This window comes from Macrotis lagotis, chromosome 1, assembly GCF_037893015.1.
Source record: "Macrotis lagotis isolate mMagLag1 chromosome 1, bilby.v1.9.chrom.fasta, whole genome shotgun sequence".
In the NCBI taxonomy this organism is placed as follows: domain Eukaryota; kingdom Metazoa; phylum Chordata; class Mammalia; order Peramelemorphia; family Peramelidae; genus Macrotis; species Macrotis lagotis.
In genome coordinates, this window is record NC_133658.1 from 543638724 (window position 1) to 543661655 (window position 22932).

The 22932-nt window shown below is 37.5% G+C and overlaps 1 protein-coding gene across 5 annotated transcripts in view; it reads left to right on the forward strand.

The window, feature by feature from the left end:
* The window catches only part of ST3GAL6 (ST3 beta-galactoside alpha-2,3-sialyltransferase 6), a 138580-nt gene that overhangs the window by 273 nt on the left and 115375 nt on the right, over nucleotides 1-22932 (forward strand). For 3 of the 5 annotated variants that reach the window (XM_074214310.1, XM_074214311.1, XM_074214307.1), the window contains exon 2: nucleotides 21818-21912. In XM_074214310.1, the coding sequence (XP_074070411.1) occupies nucleotides 21825-21912 (88 nt within the window). In that variant the 5' untranslated portion in view covers nucleotides 21818-21824. Of the gene's footprint in view, nucleotides 1-706; nucleotides 811-21817; nucleotides 21913-22932 lie in introns of those variants that run through there. The other 2 variants (XM_074214308.1, XM_074214309.1) reach the window with 2 other exon arrangements.

Consider the following 22932-nt stretch of genomic DNA (forward strand, 5'->3'; position numbering starts at 1 on the left):
CCCGGGTGCGGGGCATGGCAGCTGGGCATGACTGACCCTGAGTTCCCATTCTGACTGGCCGCCCTAAGCGAGCCTCACAGACACTGCCATCCTACTTTTTCCCTTTTTTTGCGGTTTTTGCAAGGCAATGGGGTTAAGTGGCGCGCTCGGCCCTTGTGCAGTGTCCGAGGCCGGATCTGACCCCGGGTCCCCCCGCCTCCAGGCCCACCCGGCCGCCCCGGTCAGCCCGCTTTTGGAGGGCGCTGCCGTGTCTGAGGCTCCGGGGCGCCTTCCGAGCAGCGAGGTGACCCTGGAGATCTTTTCTGGGTCGGCACGAGCCCCGCCGCGAGTTGCGGCTGCTCCCGGGAGACCCAGCCTCCCAGTCCGCTTCGGCCCGGTTTCGAGCCCGTGCTCCCTCGCCGGGCCTGCGGTGCCCCCGCGCCCTCCTCGCAGGTTGGCCGCCCCCGGCCGGCGGGGCCTGCCCCCTCCAGCTGGTGCAGCTGCGGGCGGGCGGTGCCCACTCCGGCCCAACACGCGCGCACACACGCGCGCTCACACTCACTCACACACCCCTTCTCCCTCCAGGACTGCGAGGAATAACTGGAGCACTGGGCTGCCTCGCGGGGGGCGCGGCCGGACGTGGTCACCCCGGGGCGGGGGGCAGGACTCCGGCCTGCGAGCCCTGGGCCCGGGGCGGGGATGGAATGACTGCCCTGGACGCCGGCCTGGGGCCTCCGCCCGCGGCGGCTGCGCTCTGGGTGCCCTCTGCGGCACGAGCCCCGACAGAGCCCGGCGCGGAGCGCAGGACGGCGGCGGCCCGGGTCAGCCCAGGTAATGGCCGGGCCGGGGCGGGAAGGCTGCCAGGCCCCTCCGGGCGGGGGTCGTCCCCCCCTCCCGGGGTGACTTTTTAGGGGGGGGTGGAGGTGAGATTTCCGAGCTGCGCCCCAGCTTGGAGGGAGAGGTGAGCGGGGTTCCCTCCCCCAGGCCGAGTCCCGGGTTAAACCTGGGAACGGACTGGGGGGCCGCACCGGGGCCCCCGTGCAGAGCGGAGACCTAACGGGCCGGGTGCCCCCCGCCTCGCCCCTGGCCCGGGCGCGCGCGGGCCCCGGGCCTCAGCCTCGGCGCCCGGCGGGGCCGCCTTCGGACAGAGAACTTGTGTTCGTGGGGGTTTCGTTCAGAATCGTCCCCGGGCGCCTGGTCCAGGGCGGGGGCAGCGCGCAGGCCGGCTCCGCACCGGGCAGCTTGGCGGCGGAGGCGGGCCCGGGGACCGCAGGAGAGGGGCACCCCGCAGTGGACGCTCAGAAAACGGACTTGGGGGACTTCAAGCTGTGGGCTAGTTTTGTTTTTTTAATGGGAAATAGACGTTAGAAATCAAAGCCTCGGGCCCCTCATTGAGACATAATTCTTCAGAAAAACTGAACCTAAGCCCAGGATGTTAGACTCCGGAGCCCCCTTTTGTCCTTCTGTCACACGTGCTCGGCCCAAGTTGACCTTTTTAGCAGGATCAGCAGTTTCAAATGATCGCATTGAAAAACCGAGACCCGGGCAGTTAGGTGGCACGCCTCATAGAGCACGGGCCCTGGGTTCAAGTTTGCCTCAGACGCTTAATAATTACCCCACCCGTGTGTCCTTGGGCAAGCCACTTTAACCCCATTACCCTGCCAAAGACCCAAATAAATGAATGAATGAAAGAATGAAAAAAACCAAGACCGACATTTTCTTCTTGTACCTTTTCACCATGAAATGGCTTTTTGGAATTGCACTTAATTCTGAAAGGCCCGCACTAGTTGGAAAAGCTCATATTTTATTTTCAGGAGACTTTGGCTTTCAGTTTGTGCAGCTCTTTCCTTGACTTCACACCAAGGCCAGTAAAAAAAATCAATAGGTACCCCCAGGATAACCCAGTCGAGGGGTTCTTTAGATAATTAAAACTTTCATTTTGTAAATGAATTTTTTGGTAAATGAAATTTTTTGTAAGTGAATCTTTTTTGTAAATGAAATTTTAGAAAAATGTATTGGTGAGGTTCTGAACTCCATGTTTTCTATAAAAATTCTTCTGTAAAACCTTAGATGGAAAAAAAAAATCACTGTCCCTAAATTCTATTGTCTTATTAAAATGAGACTATCACAGAGACAGTCTAATAAGCTTTGTTGACGAGAATAATGCTTGTGCATTAACTGCCCATTAGGAACAAAATTCTGAAGACTCAGGAAAATAGTGAAACATTGACAGAAGAATGCATTTGGAAGTTTAGAAAAATGCACAAGAAAATCAATGATTTGACTGCATAAATTTCCCACCTGTTAATCCTGTTCTTGCATAGCCCTGTCTTTCAGATGTCCATGTTTTGTGTCTCATCCTCAATCTGAGATTTTTAACTACTTTTTCTTTACCATCTTTTAAATGCTTAGTCATCCCTTACTTAGAATATGGCAGTGACTTGGTTCTAAGTAACTTTTCCAGTACCATTTCATTTCTCTTCTTTCTTTTAGCTAAATTGCTAAAACAGATGAGTTTTCTTTATTTTTCTTAACGCTTTTAACCTCTTTAAATCCAAAATGTTAATAATGAAGAATTTAGACTTTTAATGTGTTTAAAAAGTTACATATTTTGTTTATAGATATAGTAACATTTTGGTATTGGGAATTTAATGGTAATCTGCAGAACTGAGATAGTTTTCCTTTGCAATAAAAAAAATTTCATACAAAACAGTATCAAGATTGCCAGAAGAAAACTTTTTACATTTTTAAAAGTACAAACTATTTTTGAGTGCTTTAGAAACTCAAGTATTTATTAAGTAGAGGCTACTCCTGCTTAGACTTTGGGTCTGTTAACAAGTTTCAGTGGTGACCCCTTAGTTTGTGCCACATCTAGAAATTATGTCTCTGTGAATACATTTTTTTTTCCCTAAAGACAAACTCAACTTAGAGTTAGGAAAAGAGCCCAATTTTCCATTTTTGATTGGAGTCACAGGTGATCAAAGAGATTCAAATTCCTCAAAAGACAGATCAAAGACTAGATGTAGTTAAATAGAGGATCCCACCCCTGATACTTTTGCCTGGGAACTGGGAAGCTAAGTCTCAAATCTGGGCTATGAACTATCAAAATCTTTCAGTCTTTAATTCTATATTTCTGATCGAACATTTTCTATCAGCCTCTAATTGAGGTTTGTAAGTCTGAATGTTAGCCTCTGCCCTCCACGAAGCCTGTGTCTCTCCAGGTATAAATCTGAAGGCAAGCTCTGGGAAAACTAGTCTAGAATCTCCTCTAATTGTTTCACAGTTATGTAAACAATGAGTGAGACTATCCTGAGAAGGCAGGAAACTGATCTGATTGTCTCTATAAGAGACTGAATAAATTCTTATACTTAAGACTTTGGAAAGGGAGAAATTCCAATTATTGATATGTCTGTATTATATCTGATAAAAACAAAATGTCAAGTCAGAAGAGGAGATAGTAGTCCTGTTGCTAATTGGTTCTTTGTTAGTTCTGACATAGAACAGACCTTATGAATAGGTTAGAGAATCATAAAGCAATCAATGACACCTTTATGTATTAATGTGTAACCCGATTGGTTAGCTACCAAAATTTTATGATCCTTTGTGAGATTTTGATAAATATTATTTCTTCATTAAACTCTTGCTTGGTATCTTTGATGATATCATCCACCCATGAATTCAGTAAGATCCTAGAAAGTAAAACTTCATGGACATGACTAACTTTGTGTTATTTCATTTAAAATTTTTTGTTGTTTTTGCAAGGCATTGTGGTTATCTTCCCCTTTCAGTCGGGATGAACTGGTTCTAATTTTATCTGCAACACAGACATATACTAACTTTGTGACCATGGACAAGTCACTTCATTTCTCTTACCTATGAAATTCCAGAATGGCTTCAAAGGTCCTTAACTATTTATTAATGTTTAAGATTTTTACTTGGTCTGGTTTAGTGAGGCTGTACTCTGTATGCATGAATAATCTCTGAACTCATCTCTTTGGACTTGGTCTGGATTCAGTCTTCAAAGAATGCATAAGAGCACTGAGCATGTGAATGGTTTTTCCATTTTTTAAAAGCTATTTTCTTAATATCATTTTTAGATGTCATGTTTACTATCATGGCTTGGTTAGTTCCATAGATAGCAATAGCTATTTGAGTTTTGAGTTTTGGGTTTGCTAAATTGGGCAAGTGTGGAAGCCATGCTCAGTTATACTTGATTATAGCAACTAAGAATGAAAATTTAGCATGAATTTTCCTGTTTTTTTTAAATTTTCCCTAGTTTGTTCTTATAGTTGTTTTAAGATTTTTTGAAATTAAAAGTAAATTATCCAGAAACACTCAGTTGAGAGCAAATAGATTTAGACATTTATTTGACATTTTGAATGGGAAGACAAGAATATAATTGCTTTTTACATTACAAAAAAAGATGAATCCTTTAATTTATAATTTGATTTTCACTGGCAGATTACCTAATGCTAGACAGGCTTCTTGTCTCCTTACTTTGAGGATGCAGTTTGTCTTACACTCAGTTCTTATTGCATTTAAGAACCCCAAATGTTTAGTTTATTCCCACATAGCTGCTTTGACTCTTATCATAAGAAATATAATATAATATCATAAAGTTTTCAATTGATAATTTTATTGTTAATATTTTACTATATTCAGTATACTTTGCAATTTCCTAGTCTTACCCCCTCCACATATACTCACACTTTTCTTTTGTTCCAAAATTATTTTGTATCTTCTAACCTGGAACATTTTTTTTAGATTCATAAATATTAATAGCTACCATTGACATAGTTCTTTAAGATTTACAAGTCTTTGCAAATATGTTATTTTTATGCTCACAGCAACTCTAAGAGATAGGTACTCTTACTATTCCAGTTTTACATATGAAGAAATTGAGGTGACCAGATTCCTTCCTATGTCCATTAAAAATCAAATCTGATATCTTAATAGAAGTCTTAGCTGCTTTTAATTTGCTTAATTGGAAGCACTTTTCAATTCCCATAGCACAGAAAAAGAAATGTTTAAAGCATGGCAATCTCCTATTCTTTACTTCTAAGTCTTATATCATAATTTAATTGATTTTTGTAGGAGCAGAGAGTTAAAGTTGAAAGGGATCTTAAAGGGAGTTGACTCCAACTGTTTGAAGCCAGAACTTTATGAGTGTAAGTCTGGCACCTGATCTGCTATCACATGCTGCAATATTATGTTCCCCTCATGTTTCATGTGTAATTTATTTTTAAAAACTCTAATTAGTGTATAGGATAGATTCTCTCTCTCTCTAACTCTATCACTGTCTCTTCCCTCTTCTCCTGTCTTTTCAGCTATTATTCCTTGAAATCCTTTGCACCTAGCAGTTTTGAGAACACAGTAGCTAGCTAGTGGCTGACTGAGACTCTGAGGAAGGAATGAGATCTCTTTCTCTGGGTCAGTGTTATGTATCGTTTTGTAACTTACCTAGAAGCAGCCAGAATTGTATTTGTTTTACTACTTTATGAAACATTTTTTTTCCTCCCTACAAAGCATAATTTTCAGAAAGAGAGAGGCAGGTTGTAAGGCCAAATATCTTCTTTCTTTCTCCTTTTTCTCCAGTCTTTGGGTTTTTTTTCCCAGTAATATCTATATTAATGTCATCTTTCCTAATAATTCTTTGTTGGAGCTAGGAAACTAGACTTACATTTTAGAAACAACATAATAATTCTAATTTAAAACTGAAATTTAAACTTTGATTTTAAAAATCTATGATTTATACACATGTATTGCAATGAGTTGTTTGCTGGTGCTGTTGTTGTTTGTTTTATATTAAGTAATGGTGATTAGAAAGTTGTTGTGAAATTTGAAGCTGTCATCTAATTGTCTCCAAGGCTCAATATGTATTTCTATGGATCCTGAGGATTGGAACCAATCTGTGCCCACTCATCTGTTAGTCTTGTGCTCACCCATAAATATACCATAGAACAAGGTTTCTTAAACTAGGATCTGTGCATATATCTCGGAGGGTCTGTAAACTTGAACGGAAAAAATGCACATCTTTATTTTCGTTGATCTCTAACCAAAATTTTGTATTTCCTTCAATTAATTAAAATCAATATTCTGGAGACAGCTAGGTGTCATAGTGGATAGAGCACTGGCCCTGGAGTCAGGAGGACTGAGTTCAAATCTAGCCTCAGACACTTAATAATTTTCTAGCTGTGTGACTTTGGGCAAGTCATTTAAAATCCCATTGCCTTGCAAAAAATAAAAATTTAAAAATTTAAAAAAAATTATTTTGAAAAAGTTCATATACTTTACTAACTTGCCAAAGGAGTCCCTGACTCAAAAAAAGTTTTAGAACCCCTGGTCTAGAGGATCTACTCAATGATGTACTAGATGTATTTTCTTTAGATCGTTGAATGTTCCACAGTTACCAGCGAGCTCTCCATTTTCCACTTCATGGAGTGTCTTCTTGTTTTCTAATCTGACATTTCCTAGATGCTTGTGTTTTTATGCTCAAGTTGTTATAATATCCAGTAACTTAAATTATGGGCAATTAGATGACTCAGTGGATAGAATACTGGTCCTGGTCTCAGATACTTACTAGCTGTGTGTGACCCTGGGCAAGTCTCTTAACCCTGCTTACCTCAGTTGTTCATCTGTAAAATAAAGTGGAGAAAAAATGGCAAATCACTCCAGTGCTTTTGCTAAGAAAACAACAATTGGAATCACAGAATGTCAGATACAATTGAAAACCACAGAACAGCAACAGCTTAGGTTATAGTGTGTCTCTTTGTTATCCTTTATCTTATTTAAAATATTTATTCTTTGGAACTTGTTGTCAAATAACATTACTGAAAGAAAATACTGATGTTAAAAAGATGGACTCATGTATCAGAAAGAAGTTTGGGATTGTTTATAAGTGCACTGGAGTTTCCCTAAAGAAAGACAGCCTACTTCCTCATATTTAACTCTGGGCTGAATCCATTGTTCATCTGCACATCCAAGATAAATATATGAATGGGCAGCAGTAACAATATGCTTTTTTTTTTTATCTTTTGTGTATTACTGGATTCATCTCTTTTGAATTGTAGTGGATCTTATTAAAAAGGTCCTGTGAATTCTAGGTCTTGATGCAGTCAACACAGTGTTGTCCACAAACAGAAATATTGGAAAATATTGGAAAACATTTCTTTGTATTGAAAATCCCTTTTCCATTTGAACTTTGAACAGGCATGACAGTGGTAAATACTTTGCATTCATAGCTCCTTACTTATGCATTGCTTGAATCATGATAACCAGTTGGTTGCTGAACAAAATTCTTTTTAATCAAGCAATGATAAAAAAGAAATAGGAACATTAGAGAACATGAACCTTCCCAGTATCAAAATAGTTTAGAGCCATTCAAAATAAACTGATATGTCAGCATATTTTTTGAGTGGGAAAGTTGTTAATGTGCATTAATTGTTGGTAATGTGCATAGTTGTAGGTAATTCACATGTGAAGTTCTTCTGACTTTGCTTTAGAGAGAGACAGAGAGAGAGAGAGATCCTCTTATTTCTAGGAGTTTATATATCCAGAGAGGCACTGTTGTATAATAGATATATTCTCAATATTGTGTCATTTTAAACCTGAAAGTTGTAGAACACTTGGCTTGTCTACATTGGTGAAGGGAGCTTCCACATTGGGAATTTAGCATCCTGATTGAAATCACAGGTCCAGAATTAAAAACTAATGATAGAATCTCAGATTTTGGGTAGGGCCAACATAAAAGCAATAGCTTTATGCCTATATTTTTAGTAACTATTATATAGAAGAAGAAGAAGAAGAAGAAGAAAAGAGATCCAAGTTCTGCAGACTTTAGGCATTTAGGAAATAATCCTTTTAACATGTAGGAATATTTATTGTTTAGTACGTCCATGGTATGGGAAATGCCCTTTTGTTGTCTGGTTTTTACCAAGCCTCGTAAGCTTTGCAAAAAGACTTTAAGCTTTATTCATCAAGAATGACTTCACAGGCTGTGGAGGAAGCTTCTTTACTCATGGAATAAATATCTAGTTTCCACGATGAAATTTAATTGAGAAAAATAAGATTTACTTTACAGCCAGCTTTTCTGGGTCTCTTCCACAAGATGGACTATAATCTATACATGATTCTTATATTGTGTGAACTCCCATTTATCTAGAATCCAGATGGACTTTTTATTTTAGCATTATTCCTTAAATAATGACATCCAAATTAAGATGCCTCCTAAATCCTCAGAAAAAGAATAAATTATGTTCATTGTAGGGTTGGTGGTATCAAGAGCATTTTGTGTTATAATTCTTTAAAAATTGATATTCCACGTATGAAATGTAAGCTACTATGATGTGTCATACAGGAACATGATATCATAATTCAGATCATTAGAGATATTACCCCACTAAACTTTTGATAGAGGATCTAGATAATCCAAAAACCATGGGTCACATTATTCCTAGGTGCGTACTTCTTTTCTATGATAATATTTTACACTGGAAAAGAATGAATTTGATGACTCTGTACAACTCATGATATCATTTATCCTCTTTGAAAAGTAAGGATAAAGAACAATAGTTAGGGAAAGAGGACATAGATGATTATGATATGTGTATGTTAGAACACAATGGAAATAGATCTCAGAAGTTACTTAATCCAATGTATAAACAGAAATCTTTTCTATGACATCCCTGACAAGTTATAGTAACTGTATGATTACTACTTTTAGTCTGTCACTTAAAAGGAGAGCAACTGGATATGTAGTTTCCAGTACCAGAATCCCTTAACCAAGGCACCTTTGTAATAATTTTTAATGTTATAAACTTGCCTAAAGGACTGAGTGTTTAAATATATTAAACCAATTCAATAAGCATTTATTAAATGCATATGGCATGCCAAACTTTGTGCTAAGAGCCAGGGATACAATTAATAAAAGGAACGAGGGAGCACCTAGGTGGTGTGGTGGATAGAGCACTGGGTTAGGAGGACCTGAGTTCAAATCAATTCACTTTAACCCCACTGTCTTAAGTAATAAAAATTTTTAAAAATTGGAAGGGAATATAGAATAAATCCACTATCTAGCATTTATTAAACTCCTTCTGTGTGCTTGTCTTTATACAAGGTACTGGAGATAGAAAGAAAGATGTCAAACCCAGACTACCCTCAAAGAGCTTTTTTCACTCTCACACCTTTATAAAGGATATGTTGGGAGTAGTCTCAGAGGGAAGTCATTCACATTAAGGAGGACTGGGAAAGGCTTATTGAACATAGTAGGAGTTGGACTGAGATTTGAAGAAAACCAGGAAGTAGACATGGTGTTCTTGATGACTTTTGCTGCCTACATTAATGAGTACTAATACTATATAATTATTCGAGGACAAGAATCCCTAGAAGAGTAAAGAACTTTTATTTTAACCTGTTGTTAAATTATTTTAACTCTGTTCCAAGTAATTGGATGCCTTTATAATCCTATGTATTATATTTTATTTTATGCATTTAAAGACAGTTTTCTGAGAATAGGGTCATAGGTTTCACCAGCCTACCAAAAAGGGTCTATGACAAAAAAAAAAAGGTTAAGAAGTGCCACATAAGATAGCTTCTGGGTGGTAAAACTGTCATGAACTCTTAGTCACTTAATCTCTCCTAGGTCACAGTTTTATTGTCTATAAAATAAGAGTTAGATTAAATAACTTTTGAATTCCCTTCCACTTTTGAGATTCCACTCTTGTCTCTGGGGAATCTTCTAAGTCTACTGGGCTACGTACTATTCTAGAAAGAGAACAGGAGGAATTCTGATATGTAATATATTCTAGAGCTAGGAAAAGAGCCTGCTTATGGATCAGGAAAGGATAATGGACTTGGATAAAAAATAGCCTTGGTATTTTTATTTGTGAAGTGAGGTAGTTGGGCCAGATGAGTCTTAAGGTCTAGTCCTCATATTCTGTGATTACTTTCCTCCCAGGGAGCATTTTGACATGATTTGTAGTCCCTTCAATACTTGAATCAAAAGTTTCCCTTCATCTTATGCTCCACAGCATGCCAATATAGGTTAAATTTAAGACTTAAGAAAATTTCCCCACAAGTCATAAAGAAATTTTGGAAACTTTTAAAATATGAATTTAGAAAAAATTCATATCTAGTGTCTCAAAACCAGGAGTAGATGACTAGATTGTCTAGTCATCCCTATATCATCCTTGGGGTGGGGTTGGGGGGTAAGGGGGTAGGGGAATGGAACAAGAATTTATCAATTTGCTGTATGCTTTGAAAATATTTTTTCATTTGATACATTTCAAAGAAGTTTATGTTAAAGTGATTTTCTTATTTGTATTTCTTTTTGAATTTCATTTAAAAATTGAAGATGTGGCCCACTAAATAATGACCTAATATCTAGACAGAGAACTAGAGCAAAGCAGCTTTTCCCAGGGTACCATATTTACAGGACATTGATAACCTTGTGTTCTTCAGCAACAGAAAAACAATAGAACTCCTTATTATTAATAATCAAAATAAAAGAGAAAGTGAAGAGCAGTGTGGAAGAAGCTGGTCTCAAGAGTCCCACCTCTGATACACGCACACTCTGTGTAGTAATCCTGGGCAAGTTAACCTCTTAGGGCTGCCTGGCATCTCACTGTACAAACATTTGCAGAGAAGTTGTTGATTTGCATCAAGAGAGGGAGTTCCCTCATGAGGAATTCTGAGCACCAATGAAATCTCATATTTCTATCCAAGAGTACACCTGTGGGTGGTGAACTGGATTAACCCAGATTTCTCTACTCTTCCCCCTCCACCCCTGCTTGTTTGGTGTTTTTTTTTTTTATTTTGCTTTAACAAAGGGCTTTGGATTTTAAGCAGTTTTAAAGTATATGGAAGAAATATATAGAAAGCCTATGCTTGCTCCTAGCATAGCTCCCACTTTTGCCTCAGATAAACTTATCCAGACCACCCAACCCTTCGCTCAGCCTGTCTCCACCTCCTTCCTATTGATTCTCACCCTTTTTTTCCAGCTTTTTGATTCCTTGCACTTTGTCAAGCTTTCTCCTCATACCTCACATTTACACGAGTTCTGTCCTTGCTTCCTCTTGCCCATGGGGTGAATAAAGCTGGGTATTCTTCTTTCTTCTCCCTTTCTCATCTATCTCTCTCTCCCATCCATGCAGCCCCCCTCATCTAGAACTTCAGTCGATCTTCCCCTTGTTCATTCTTTCCTCCTCCTCTTCTCATGACTACTGCTTCTTCAGACCTTCTTGTTTTTACTGCCAAGTTCTTCATGTTTCTATTTATCCTTTTCTATTTTCCTTTAATCATCTTTTTCCTTTTCTACATCTTTCCTCTCCCCACCCCTTATCTGGTCTCCATTTATCTTTCCTTACATTCTCTTTCCAAAATATTGAATTTCTATGTTTATTGTTAGAACACCATTCCTTTTATTTTTATTGAACAGCAGAGGGGGCATTGTAAGTATCAGCTCAGCTCCTCCCCCCAACTGGGCCTTTTGGGATGGAATATAAAAAAAAAACCCTTTTAATTTGGTTTGGTCAGTTTGAGTAAGCTAATTATCTGGTTGAAGATAAGGATGGAGAAAGTGTCTTCCAATATATTTGGTTGTCACTACAGCAAAAAAAAATATCATTTCTTAGAAATTATTTTTAAAATTTTTAGTTGTAAATTTTAAGAAAATAAGTTTAACTTCATTAACTTGATTAATAAAATAATGGCCCTTATGATTTAATAATTAGTAAATATCCAGTATAAAAATGAATTATCTTCATACAAACCCTAACAAAATATGATACATGCTCACATGTCTAGAACAAGAGAAGCCTGCTTTAAGATGTCCTGGCCAGTAGCCTGTGGCCAATGTCCTGGCAACTCTTTCTCTTTTCTAAAACTTTTTTCTCCAATTGCCTACTATTGAATATATCTTTTGTGGGATCTACCCCTAGGTTCTTTTTGGTGCTTGCTCTAGGTGTAAAGACTTCTAGTTATGGTTTGGAAGGAAAGAAGGGACCCCCTCCCATCTTGAAAAATAAAGGGAAAAATATTTCAGTCTGACCTCAGTGCTCATCCTTTCTCTCTGGAGGTGTATAGCTATGTGTCACCATGGGTCTTTTGAAATTGCCTTGGATCGTTGTCTTGATCAGAGCCTCTAAATTTTTCAGAATTGATCGTTGTTACAATATTACTGTTAGTGTGTGTAGTGTTCTTCTGGTCATTTCACTTTGCATCAGTTAGCATATGTCTTCCCAGATTTCTGAAACCATACTGCTCATAATTTTAGAGTACAATAGTATTTCATTAAAATCATGTCTCAACTGGCTGGATCATTCCTCAGTTAATGAGCATTCTTTCCATGTCAAGTTCTCAGATAAGTTCCTTTCCCCTTTTCTTTGTTGTCTTTTGAGATAAAGACTTCTTAGTGATGACTGATGAATTGAAGGATGTGTGTAATCCTAATATCCTTTTGAGTGAATGTTTTCCAAATGTTTTTTGGAATATTGGACCAATTTACAACTCTACCATATATGCATTAATGACCCTATTTTTCCAGCATATCTTTCCCTAATTTACCTGATATTATCCTTTATGTCTAAATCATATGCCCATTTTGCCCTTATCTTGAAATACAGTGTGAGATATTATTCTGTATCTTATTTTCTGCTAAACTTCTTTCTAGTTTTTTCAGCCATTTTTGTCATATGGTAAGTGATCACCAAGGCTTAGATCTTTGGGGTTATCAAACACTATCATTTTCTACTGGGTAGTGTGAACTTAATTTATTCCATTTATCCATCATTCTCTTGCTTAGTACCAGATTGTTTTGGTGATTATTGCTTTATAATATAGTTTGAAATCAGATATTTCTAGGCTGTCATCTTTTTTTTTCCTTTTTTTGATTCTTGATATTCCTGACCTACTTTCTTGCAGATAAACTTTATAATCATTTTTTCTAACTCTATAACGTACTCCTTTGGTAATTTAATTGTGACGCTAAAGAAGTCAATTAATTTAGACAGAATTTTCATTTTTATTGTATTGATTTAAACTACCCATGATCAATTAATATTTTTCATTTGTTTAGATCTTTATTTGCATGAAAAGTGAATTATAATTGTATTTATATAGTGCTGGGGTTTCTCTTGGCAACTAAACTCTGCCCCCCACGCAGTTTTTTTTTGTCTGCAATTATTTTAAATACATTTTCTCTTTTTTATCTCTTTTTGTTAAGTTTTCTTTCTAATACATGGAAATACTAATAATTTACTTGGATTTCTTTTTTATTCTGCAACTTTGCTGAAGTTGTTTATTGTTTCAACTAACTTTTTAGTTGATTCTCTAGGGTTCTCTAATTATACCATTGTTTTGTAATTGTTTTGTTTCCTCATTGCCTATTTTTATTCTTCCAATTTCTTTTTTCTTGTTTTATTTCTATAGCTAGCATTTTTAACATGGGATCTAGCATTTTTAACATGTGATCAATAATAGTGGTAATAATAGATATCTTTGGTTCACTGATCTTACTGGGAAGGCCTCTATCTAATTCCCGCTATCGATAATGCTTTCTCTTGGTTTTAGATAAATACTTTTTATCACTTTGAGAAAGGCTTCTTTTTATTATATTTTCTAGTGATTTTTTTAAATAAGAATGAGTATTATATTCTGTCAAAAACCTTTTCTGTAACTTTTAATGGCATGATTTTTATTGGTTTTGCTATTGATATGGCCAATTATGACTATAGATTCTCTAATATTGAACTAGCCCTGCATTTCTGGTCATATTGTATGATCCTTGTGATTTCTTGCTGTACTCTCCTGCTAATGTTTTATTTAAATTTTTTGCATCAATATTTATTAGAAAAATTGGTCTATAACTTTCTTTATCTTTACTCTCCCTGGTTTAAGCATCAGAACCATATTTTTTGTTATAGATGTTATGGGAGTCAGAAGGAGATTACAGGATCTCTTTGCTATCAGTGCGTCAGGACTCTGTTGCTTTGCCCATACTCTGATCTGGTTCACAGTCCCTGGACAGATCAGAAAGAAGAGGAACAGTAGCATCAGAGAGTTTACTGTCTCAGGGGATAGGGGCAGGGAGAGATAGGACCTGCCCCCCCCCCCCCCCCACGGTTTCAGGGAGAAAGGAGTGATTGTACTCACTCACAGACCACAGCACAAGCCAGGAGCGTAGTTAAAATCTCTCCTTATATCATACCAACTTCAAAGAACTAAAAACTTTCAGGTCCCTAAAAATTTTTCTGAAAACAGCTGCAAAAAATCCCCCAAAACTTGGGACAGTGCACCCTCCAACCCAGAAGCAGGGTCCTACCTTAACAAAGAATTCAAATCAAGTCACAGACTGGGGAAATGAGTAAACAACAGAAGAAAAAAATCCGACCATAGACAGCTGCAATGGGGATAAGGAAGATCAAAATACACAATCAGAAGAAGATAACAGTCAAGACTTCTACATCCAAAGCCTCCAAGAAAAATATTAGTCTCAGACCTTGGAAGAAGAAGATCAAGTAAGGGAGGAAGAGGAAAAGAGAGTGATTTGGGAAAATAATGAAAATTGTCAGCAGCTTAGTGAAGGAGACACAAAAAAAATTCAAGAAAATAACATCTTAAAAATCAGACCGGTCTGAATCTAAAATGTCAATGAGGAGGAGAATGCCTTAAAAAGTGGAATTGGTCAAATGGGAAAGGAGATATAAAAGCTCACTGAAGAAAATAATTCCGTAAAATAGAGAATTGAGCAAAAGGAAGCTGATGACTTTGTGAGATATCAAGAAACAAACAAAAAAATGAGAAACAAGAAGAAAAGATGAAATATCTCATTGGAAAACTACTGACCTGGAAAATAGATCCAGGAGAGATCATTTAGAAATTATTGGATTATCAGAAAACCATAATCAAAAAAAAAAAAAGAGCCTAGACATGATCTCTCAAGAAATTTTCAAGGGAAACTGCCCTGATATTCTAGAAGCAGAGGATAAGGTAGAAATGAAAAGGACACCGATCACTTCACTTTCAGTGAAAACTGCAAGAATATTATAGTCTAATTTCAGAGTTCCCAGATCAAGGATAAAATAGTGCAAGCAATCAGAAAGAAACAATTCAATTATTTTGGAGCCACAGTCAGGATAACACAAGATTTAGCAGCTTCCACATTAAAAGAATGTAGGGCTGGGGCAGCTAGGTGGCACAGTGGATAGAGCACTGGCCCTGTAGTCAGAGCACTGGCCCGGTAGTCAGGAGGACCTGAGTTCAAACTTGGCCTCAGACACTTAAGAATTACCTTGTTGTGTGACCATGGGCACTGCCTTGTAAAAACAAAACACAAATAAATAAAAATAAAAGATAGTAGAGCTTGGAAGACGATATTCTGAAAGGCAAAAGAGCTTGAATTTTACCACCAAGAATCAGCTACTAGCAAAACTGAACATGTTCTTTCAGGAGAAAAGATGAACATTCAGTGAAATAGGGGATTTTCAAACTTTTCTGAATTAAAAAAACCCAGAGCTGAACAGAAAATCTGATCTTCAAATATGAGACTCAATGAAGCATAAAAAGGTAAACAAGAAAGACATATCTTAAGAGATTTGATGATGTTGAGATATTTATATTCCTCCATGGAAAGATGAAACTGATGACTCATATAACTTTCCCATTTATTAGGGCAGTTAGAAGGAGCATGCCTAGAGCAAAAGTGGGAGCTGAATAAAAAGGGATAATATATTTAAAAGATGAAATTAATGGATGAGAGGAATGTACTGAGGGAAGGGGAAAGGGAAAGCAGAATGGGATAAGTGATTTCATTTAAAAGAGCCAAGAAAAAGCTTTAACAGAGGAATGGAAGAGGAAGAAGTTGAGGGGGAGTGAGTAAGCAGAGGAGTGAGTAATTAGAATTAGCTCAGAGAAAGAATAACTTACACATTCCTTCAGATCTGTTTTTGGTCACAGAAATCTATCTTCCTAGAGGAAAGTAGAAGGTCAAGGGGATGGTAGAAAGGGAAAGAGTAATGGAAGGAAGGACAGATTGTGGGAGGGGGTAATCAGAAGCAATTTTTGAGGAGGAACAGGGTGAAAGGAGAGAGAAAATAGAATAAATGGGGGGTAGGAAGAATAGGATGTAAGGAAATGCAGTTAGAGTAGCAACTATGGGGGAAAAGTATTGAAATAAGTTTCCCTAATAAAGACCTCATTTCTCAAATATAGAGAACTGAGTCAAATTTATGAAAAATAAGAGCCATTCCCCAACTGATAAATGATCAAAAGCTATGAATTGTCAGATGAGATTATCAATGCTATCTATGACCTTATTTTTAAAAATGTGTGCCAACTCACTATTGTTTGGAGAAATGCAAATTAGAACAATTCTGAGTTACTACCCTATTCCTATTGGATTGGCTAATAGGAAAGAAAAGGGAAGTGAATGTGTTGAAGGGGGTATTGGAAAAATGAGATATTAATGCACTGTTGGAAGAATTGTGAAATGATGCCCAAAGGGCTAAAAAAAAGTGTATACCACTACAATGCCACTGCTAGTCTATATTCCAGAGGACATGAAAAACAGAAAGGGAAAAAAAAATCTTATGTATAAGGATATTTATAACAATGTTTTTCTGGTGCCAAGGAGTTGTAAACTGAGGTGATGTCCATCAGTTGGGGAATGAAAGAAACTGTGGAATGTGATGGAATGCTAGTCTGCTATTAAAAATTGGTGAACAGGATACTTTCAGTAAATCCTGGACTTATTTGAGCAGATGCAATGGGAAATGAACTGAATAAAATATTGTAGCAATATTGTAGGATGATCAACTCTGAGTGACTTAGCTTTTCTTGGCAGTGCTGTGACCCAAAACAAATCTGAAGAATTTAAAATAAAGAATACTATCCATCCCCAAAGACAGAGCAGTTGGGTGTCTGAATACAGACTGAAGCATACTTTTTTCTTTATATTTCTTGAGGTGTCTTTTTGTGGGGTTTATTTTCACAAGATAACTATTATGGAAATATTTTGCATGACCACACATTTTTAACCTATATCAAATAACTTGCTTTCTCAGTGATGAGAAGGGAGAGAATTTAGCACTTAAAACTTTAAAAATGATTATTAAAGCTTGTTTTTACATATAACTGGGAAAAAATAAAATAAAAAGATGCTTTGGTACAAGTTCCTTCTTCAGGAAGAGTAATGTGGCATTTTCCCCCGTATTATAGCCGAAGCAATGAGATACCCCAAGAGTTTGTGTGATTTGTCTACATTTTGCATTTAGTTAAGTGACAAAAAGGTGTTGAGAAGATAGTTTTAGCATGTATTGTTTCCCTTTTTCAAGATGATCATCCTTTTCTATTCACTTTTGTTACAATGCAAAATATGGACAAATCACACAAACTCTTGGTATCTGTCATTGCTTTGTCTATAACTTGTTTGCAAATCCTGTACATCTTGCAAGAAACATTTTCATCCTGATGTCCCCAACCACTCTCTTATATACTGGCTTTAGACAGGCTTCTAAGTCCAAACACTCCCCTAATAACATCCTCACCCCTGTAAAAAATGGGCTTTTTTTTTTTTTACCTACCCCAATTCCTCCATTTTAGAATCCTTCCCAGCGCTAAGCCACTGTGCTTCAGTATTCAGCCTACTTCTAATCTTCTGGGCTAGAGTCCCTGCCCAGATAGTTTCACCTCAACTTCCTGCATTAAAGCTTCTTTGAGAGAGTCTGAGTTCATGAAATTCTTTCACAAGACGCCTCTTCGGCAGACTCCTATCAGAACCACATCAAATATTAAAAAGAGAAGTTGAATGGTATATTATCATGGAAACTAAGAAAAAAAGAAAATTTTAAAGGGGGGGGGTAATCAGTTAAGGTTATTTTCCCAATGTCCCACACTGAAGTTACTCATCCCCTCTTCCACTATCCTAGATTTCTTTCTTTCTGACTTGGTCTTTTCTTCCTTCCTTTCTTTGTAAGGCAGTGAGGTTATGTGACCTGTCCAAGGTCACACAGCTAGATAATTATTAAGAAGTGTCTGAGGTTGGATTTGAACCCAGGTACTCCTGACTTCAGGGCCGGTGCTTTATCCACTGCGCCACCTAGCCACCCCTCAACTCTTACTCTCTTTTCCTCTTGATTATCTTGAGTCTTTTCCCTGCCAGTGATCAGTCCTAGATTACTCCCACTTTCTGTTGCTTTAACTTCTAAGCACATGCTACAAAGTAAAATTGAAGAAAAGCAAGGAATCATGCTGCCTGGATCCACTACAAATTTATATTATATAATCTTGCAAGTGGGGGTTCAATAAAGCAAGCCAATCTTTTAATCCCTCCCTAATTAACTCATACCACAGCTGCTCTTCTAAACCTTTTTATCCCTTCTCAAATTTCCTATACTCCTCCCTGTCCTGCTCTTTCTTCACCCTCCCTTTATAATCTATTTCATTGAAAAATTGAAGCTATTTCCCCACAATTCACAGATCCCTCTACCTCTGACTCTGCTGCCACCCATCTAACATAGTAAAATGATTTGAATTCTTCATGGAAGTGCAGTGTCTCTTCCTATCTCCCTCTTCCTCTTGGGCATCAGGTCCCTATTAACCATTTCTGTGCTGGAGACACATTGTTTTATTTTTGCAGCTTAAGCACTTAGCACAGCATATTATAGAGCAGTAACAATAATAATCTGTTCAACTAAATTGAAATTTATTTTTCAAATGCTAAAGGGTATTCTCTGTGGCTAAGAAAATGGAAATAAAATATTTGGGCAGCTCTGTCTCATTTTCTGTTACAATGATCCCATTCACCCCATGCAATAGCTCTAGCCCTTCTCTTGATCATCTTCTTCCTTTCAATATTGTTAAATCAACAAACAAAAGTAGTCCTTTCTATCCTCTCAGGCAGTCTCCATTCATTCTGAGCTCCACACCCTTAGCACTCTTCTCACAGAAATGTGCTAAACTTTCTACTCATCTTCTTTGACCTTCCTTTTCTTCTGTTGTCTGGACTCATTTACTTGAGCTCCCATGTTGGTTTCTTTAACAACTCTCCCATTCTCCCTGTCAGGATTATTTCTATGTCTTCAGAATTTCATTCTGGAGAACTTCCCATTTTGACTGACCTGAATTGTTATCAGTCCATCACTTCATAATACCCTTTGAAAATTGCTCTCTGAAAATTCCTGAAAACTATTATCAGATTCCCTCTTTATCACAAATTCTAAGCTGTTAATTCTCACTCACATGCTCACTCTCTCTTTCTTGCACTGTCTCTCTTTCTCTCTCCATAAATTATCCTTCTATACTTAGCACAAGTACTTAATTAGCATGTTACATTTATTTGGGTTGTATTTTTTATTTGTCTTAAAGCACTTTATTAAACTAGATGTACAATTATCAATGGTTAATTTTAAAAGCAAAATTATAAAAAGTCAGTAAAAATGATAGTTAACAAAATCACATTTTCCTCTATAATTTAGTTTCTGATATATTGTCTGAAAAATTAAATAGGTTCTCCAGTGAATTGATCTTAATAACCTTAGTTGCAGTATTTATAGGAAGCTCATTACTTGACAGAGAATCCAAAGCTCATGTTTAGAAGAATAAAAACAAAAATTGACATCCAAATTGAAGGCATTAAAAAGGTTTCTAGCTATTGAAAGGAGTCTGCCGCAGAGGTGTCCTGTGAAAGAATTTCACGAACTCAGACTCTCTCTCAAAGAAGCTTTAATGCAGGAAGTTGAGGTGAAGCTGTCTGGGCAGGGACTCTAGCCCAGGAGATTAGAAGTAGGCTGGATACTGAAGCACAGTGGGTTAGCGCTGGGAAGGATTCTAGAATGGAGGAATTGGGGTAGGTAAAAAAAAAGCCCATATTTTTACAGTGGTGAGGATGTTATTAGGGGAGTGTTTGGACTTAGGAGCCTGTCTAAAGCCAGGATATAAGGGAGTGGTTGGAGACACCTGGACTCTGGACTTTAGAGGGGACATCAGGATGAAAATGTTTGTAAAAAGATGTTTTTCCAAAACATAATGTTAGGGTTCAATGAACTCAGAGTAGAGAGGGTTGTAGTTTCATAGGTTCTAATCTGGTTCTTAGGCTCTAGTCTTGTTCTTTATTAATTCTGTGTTAATACTTTGTGGCATGAATTACATTTAAAGGATACATAAGGACCAGTTACATAAGCTATAAAGTCTCTTATTAGATTTTTTTTTTGCAAGGCAAATGGGGTTAAGTGACTTGCCCAAGGTCACACGGCTGGGTAATTATTAAGTGTCTGAGGCCAGATTTGAACTCAGGTACTCCTGACTCCAGGGCCAGTGCTCTATCCACTGCACCACCTGGCTGCCCCCTTATTAGAGCTTTTAATGATATTTTGTACCATACAAATATTTAGTTCTGCTTTTTTCATTATGTCAATAAAGATGAACAAAAATTAAGCCCATTATACAATGGTTATTAAATGTCACCCCTGTTAAAAAGCAAAATAGATGTGTTAATGCAAAAGAACCGTATCCAATGAAAATCACACAGGAAATAGCATACCCTGTTTTTCTGGTGAATTTTATAAATTTAGGTCATGAAGAACATTGTCAGAGCAGTTTTCTGAATTTCAAAAGTTTCCAGGTTCTACCACCTCAAAAATTTGCTACCTTCACTCTGGAGGTGTGCTTTGGCAACCATAGGAAAGATCTGAATTCAAAGAATATCATAAAGAAACAGCTTCTGTGATACACTCACTTCTATAATTTATACAACTATTTTTAAAAGAAATTACGGCTCCATTAGTCTGAACAATGAACCTAATTTCGAGGGAAAGCTTTAAAAACAACTGCTACATTGGCAAACATGTAATGGTGAAAAAGTATTTATGCTATCTTTTTTCATTTGGGGGTAAAAAGCAAAATAAATACTCTAAAATATGCTGTCAGTTCTTTCTATTTAAAAAAATTTCTTGATAAATGGGTTGCACTTTATTAGAGAAAAGTCTTTCAAAGTTGCATTTTTCTCCACCAAATCAAACACTGCTTTAGAGTAAAAAAAGAAAAAAGCATGTATTCTGTGCACCTTTCCTTTAGTTGTGTGATTTAAAGATGTGGTCTATTGAGGCAGCTAGGTGGCGCAGTGAATAGAGCACCGGCCCTGGAGGATCTCAGTTCAAATTTGACTTCAGATACTTAATAATTACCTAGCTGTGTGACCCCTTAACCTCACCTTAATAATTTACCTAGCTGTGTGATCACTTAACCCCGCCTAGCTAAAAAAAAAAGATGTGGTCTGTTAAAATAAGGTCTGTTATGGATTATCATTTCAAATGCTTGTTTCTTCACTGGGGCAGCTAGAGTGCCAGGCCCAGAGTCAGGAAGACTCATCCTCATGGGTTCAAATTTGGTCTCAGACATTTAGTAGCTGTGTGACCTTAGGTAAGTCACTTAACCCTGTTTGCCTCAGTTTCTTCATTGCAGAATGATCTGGAAAAGAAAATGGCAAACCACTTCTGTTAGTATCCTTTAGGAAATCTTCAATGGGGGGCGGCTAGGTGGCCCAGTGGATAGAGCACCGGCCTTTGAGTCAGGAGTACCTGGGTTCAAATCCGGCCTCAGACATTTAATAATTACCTAGCCGTGTGGCCTTGGGAAAGCCACTTAACCTCATTGCCTTGAAAAAGAAAATGTAAAAAAAAAATCAATGGTTAAAAAAAGAAAGAAAATCTCCAATGGATTCAAAATAGAGTAGAACATTATCTTTTTTTATCCCAAGTACCCTTAATATGGGTATAGATTATCCTGATGAAGATTTTTGTGAAGGTGACCAATTTTTCCCATAATTTATATTTTCTCTACTTTTCAGATATCTTATGACTCCATCTTTCAACACCTTCAAGAGAATATTTTCTTTGAAAGCTGGACTAAGCGAAGTATATGCAGAGGAGGTTCATGCAGGAGGTAACATGTTGAACAAGTTGTCTTCAGTTTTTTCTTTCCAGTCTTGTCTCCTTCCACAAACCCTTTGCTTATGACTATCTAGATTATTCTTCATCTCCTAAACACATCTCCCCCCCACCCCCCCCACCCCCGCCCTGCTTTCAGAGTACAAGGGAAGGAGTAGTTCTGGACAGGAAAAATCATTTTAGAAAGCCAAAACTGGGTTAGCCAGCGTTCAGAATTATATATTATTATATAAGGTCACTCTCAATTCTACAATTTCAAGAACTAATCCCAGGATTCCATGTCTTTAAATTAATTCAACTTTAAAGTTATAAGTGTTCAAACACCCATTTTATAATAGGTATACTGACTTCTGTAAAAAATGATGACTGTTTTTGTGTTGCCATGTACTTTTAAGTGGTCAACCCTACTCTCTGTACAATTTAATTTGGAGCCATGACTGAGAAGATCATGGCTAGCTTTCATTTTTTTTAAAGGCATTTAGCCCTTCTTCTGGGAGCTATCATTTTGGGAACTAGCTGTGATACCAAACATATAGTGTAACTGGGTAGATATATACATTTAGAAATGCATGAATCATAATATGGCCACTCTACAGACAATTTTAATTTATCGATGTATCCTAGAATAGAAGCCATGGCAATATAGCAAAAAATAGCCCTAGATTTAGGTAGAAGACCTGGAATTCCAGAGCTGCTGCTTAGTATCAGTGTGACCTTGGGTAAATCTTTTATTTATCTGGGACTAATTGTCCTCAGTTGTAAAACTAGGAGTTTATACTTGAAGAGAATCTGCTCAAACTACTATGAACTTCCAATTTTCAGATTCAAAAATCATTTATTACAATTCTAAATTTCCTTGAGACTTTACTCTCTGATTCTCTTCCATTCCCTTTTCCTCTCCTTACTGCCACAGGTCATATACACAGTATTCCTAACTTTCCATATATCTGTTATTTTTGTGTAGCATATCAGTAGCTAATTCAGTAATGATGGTATTTATACTCTTGGGAGAAGC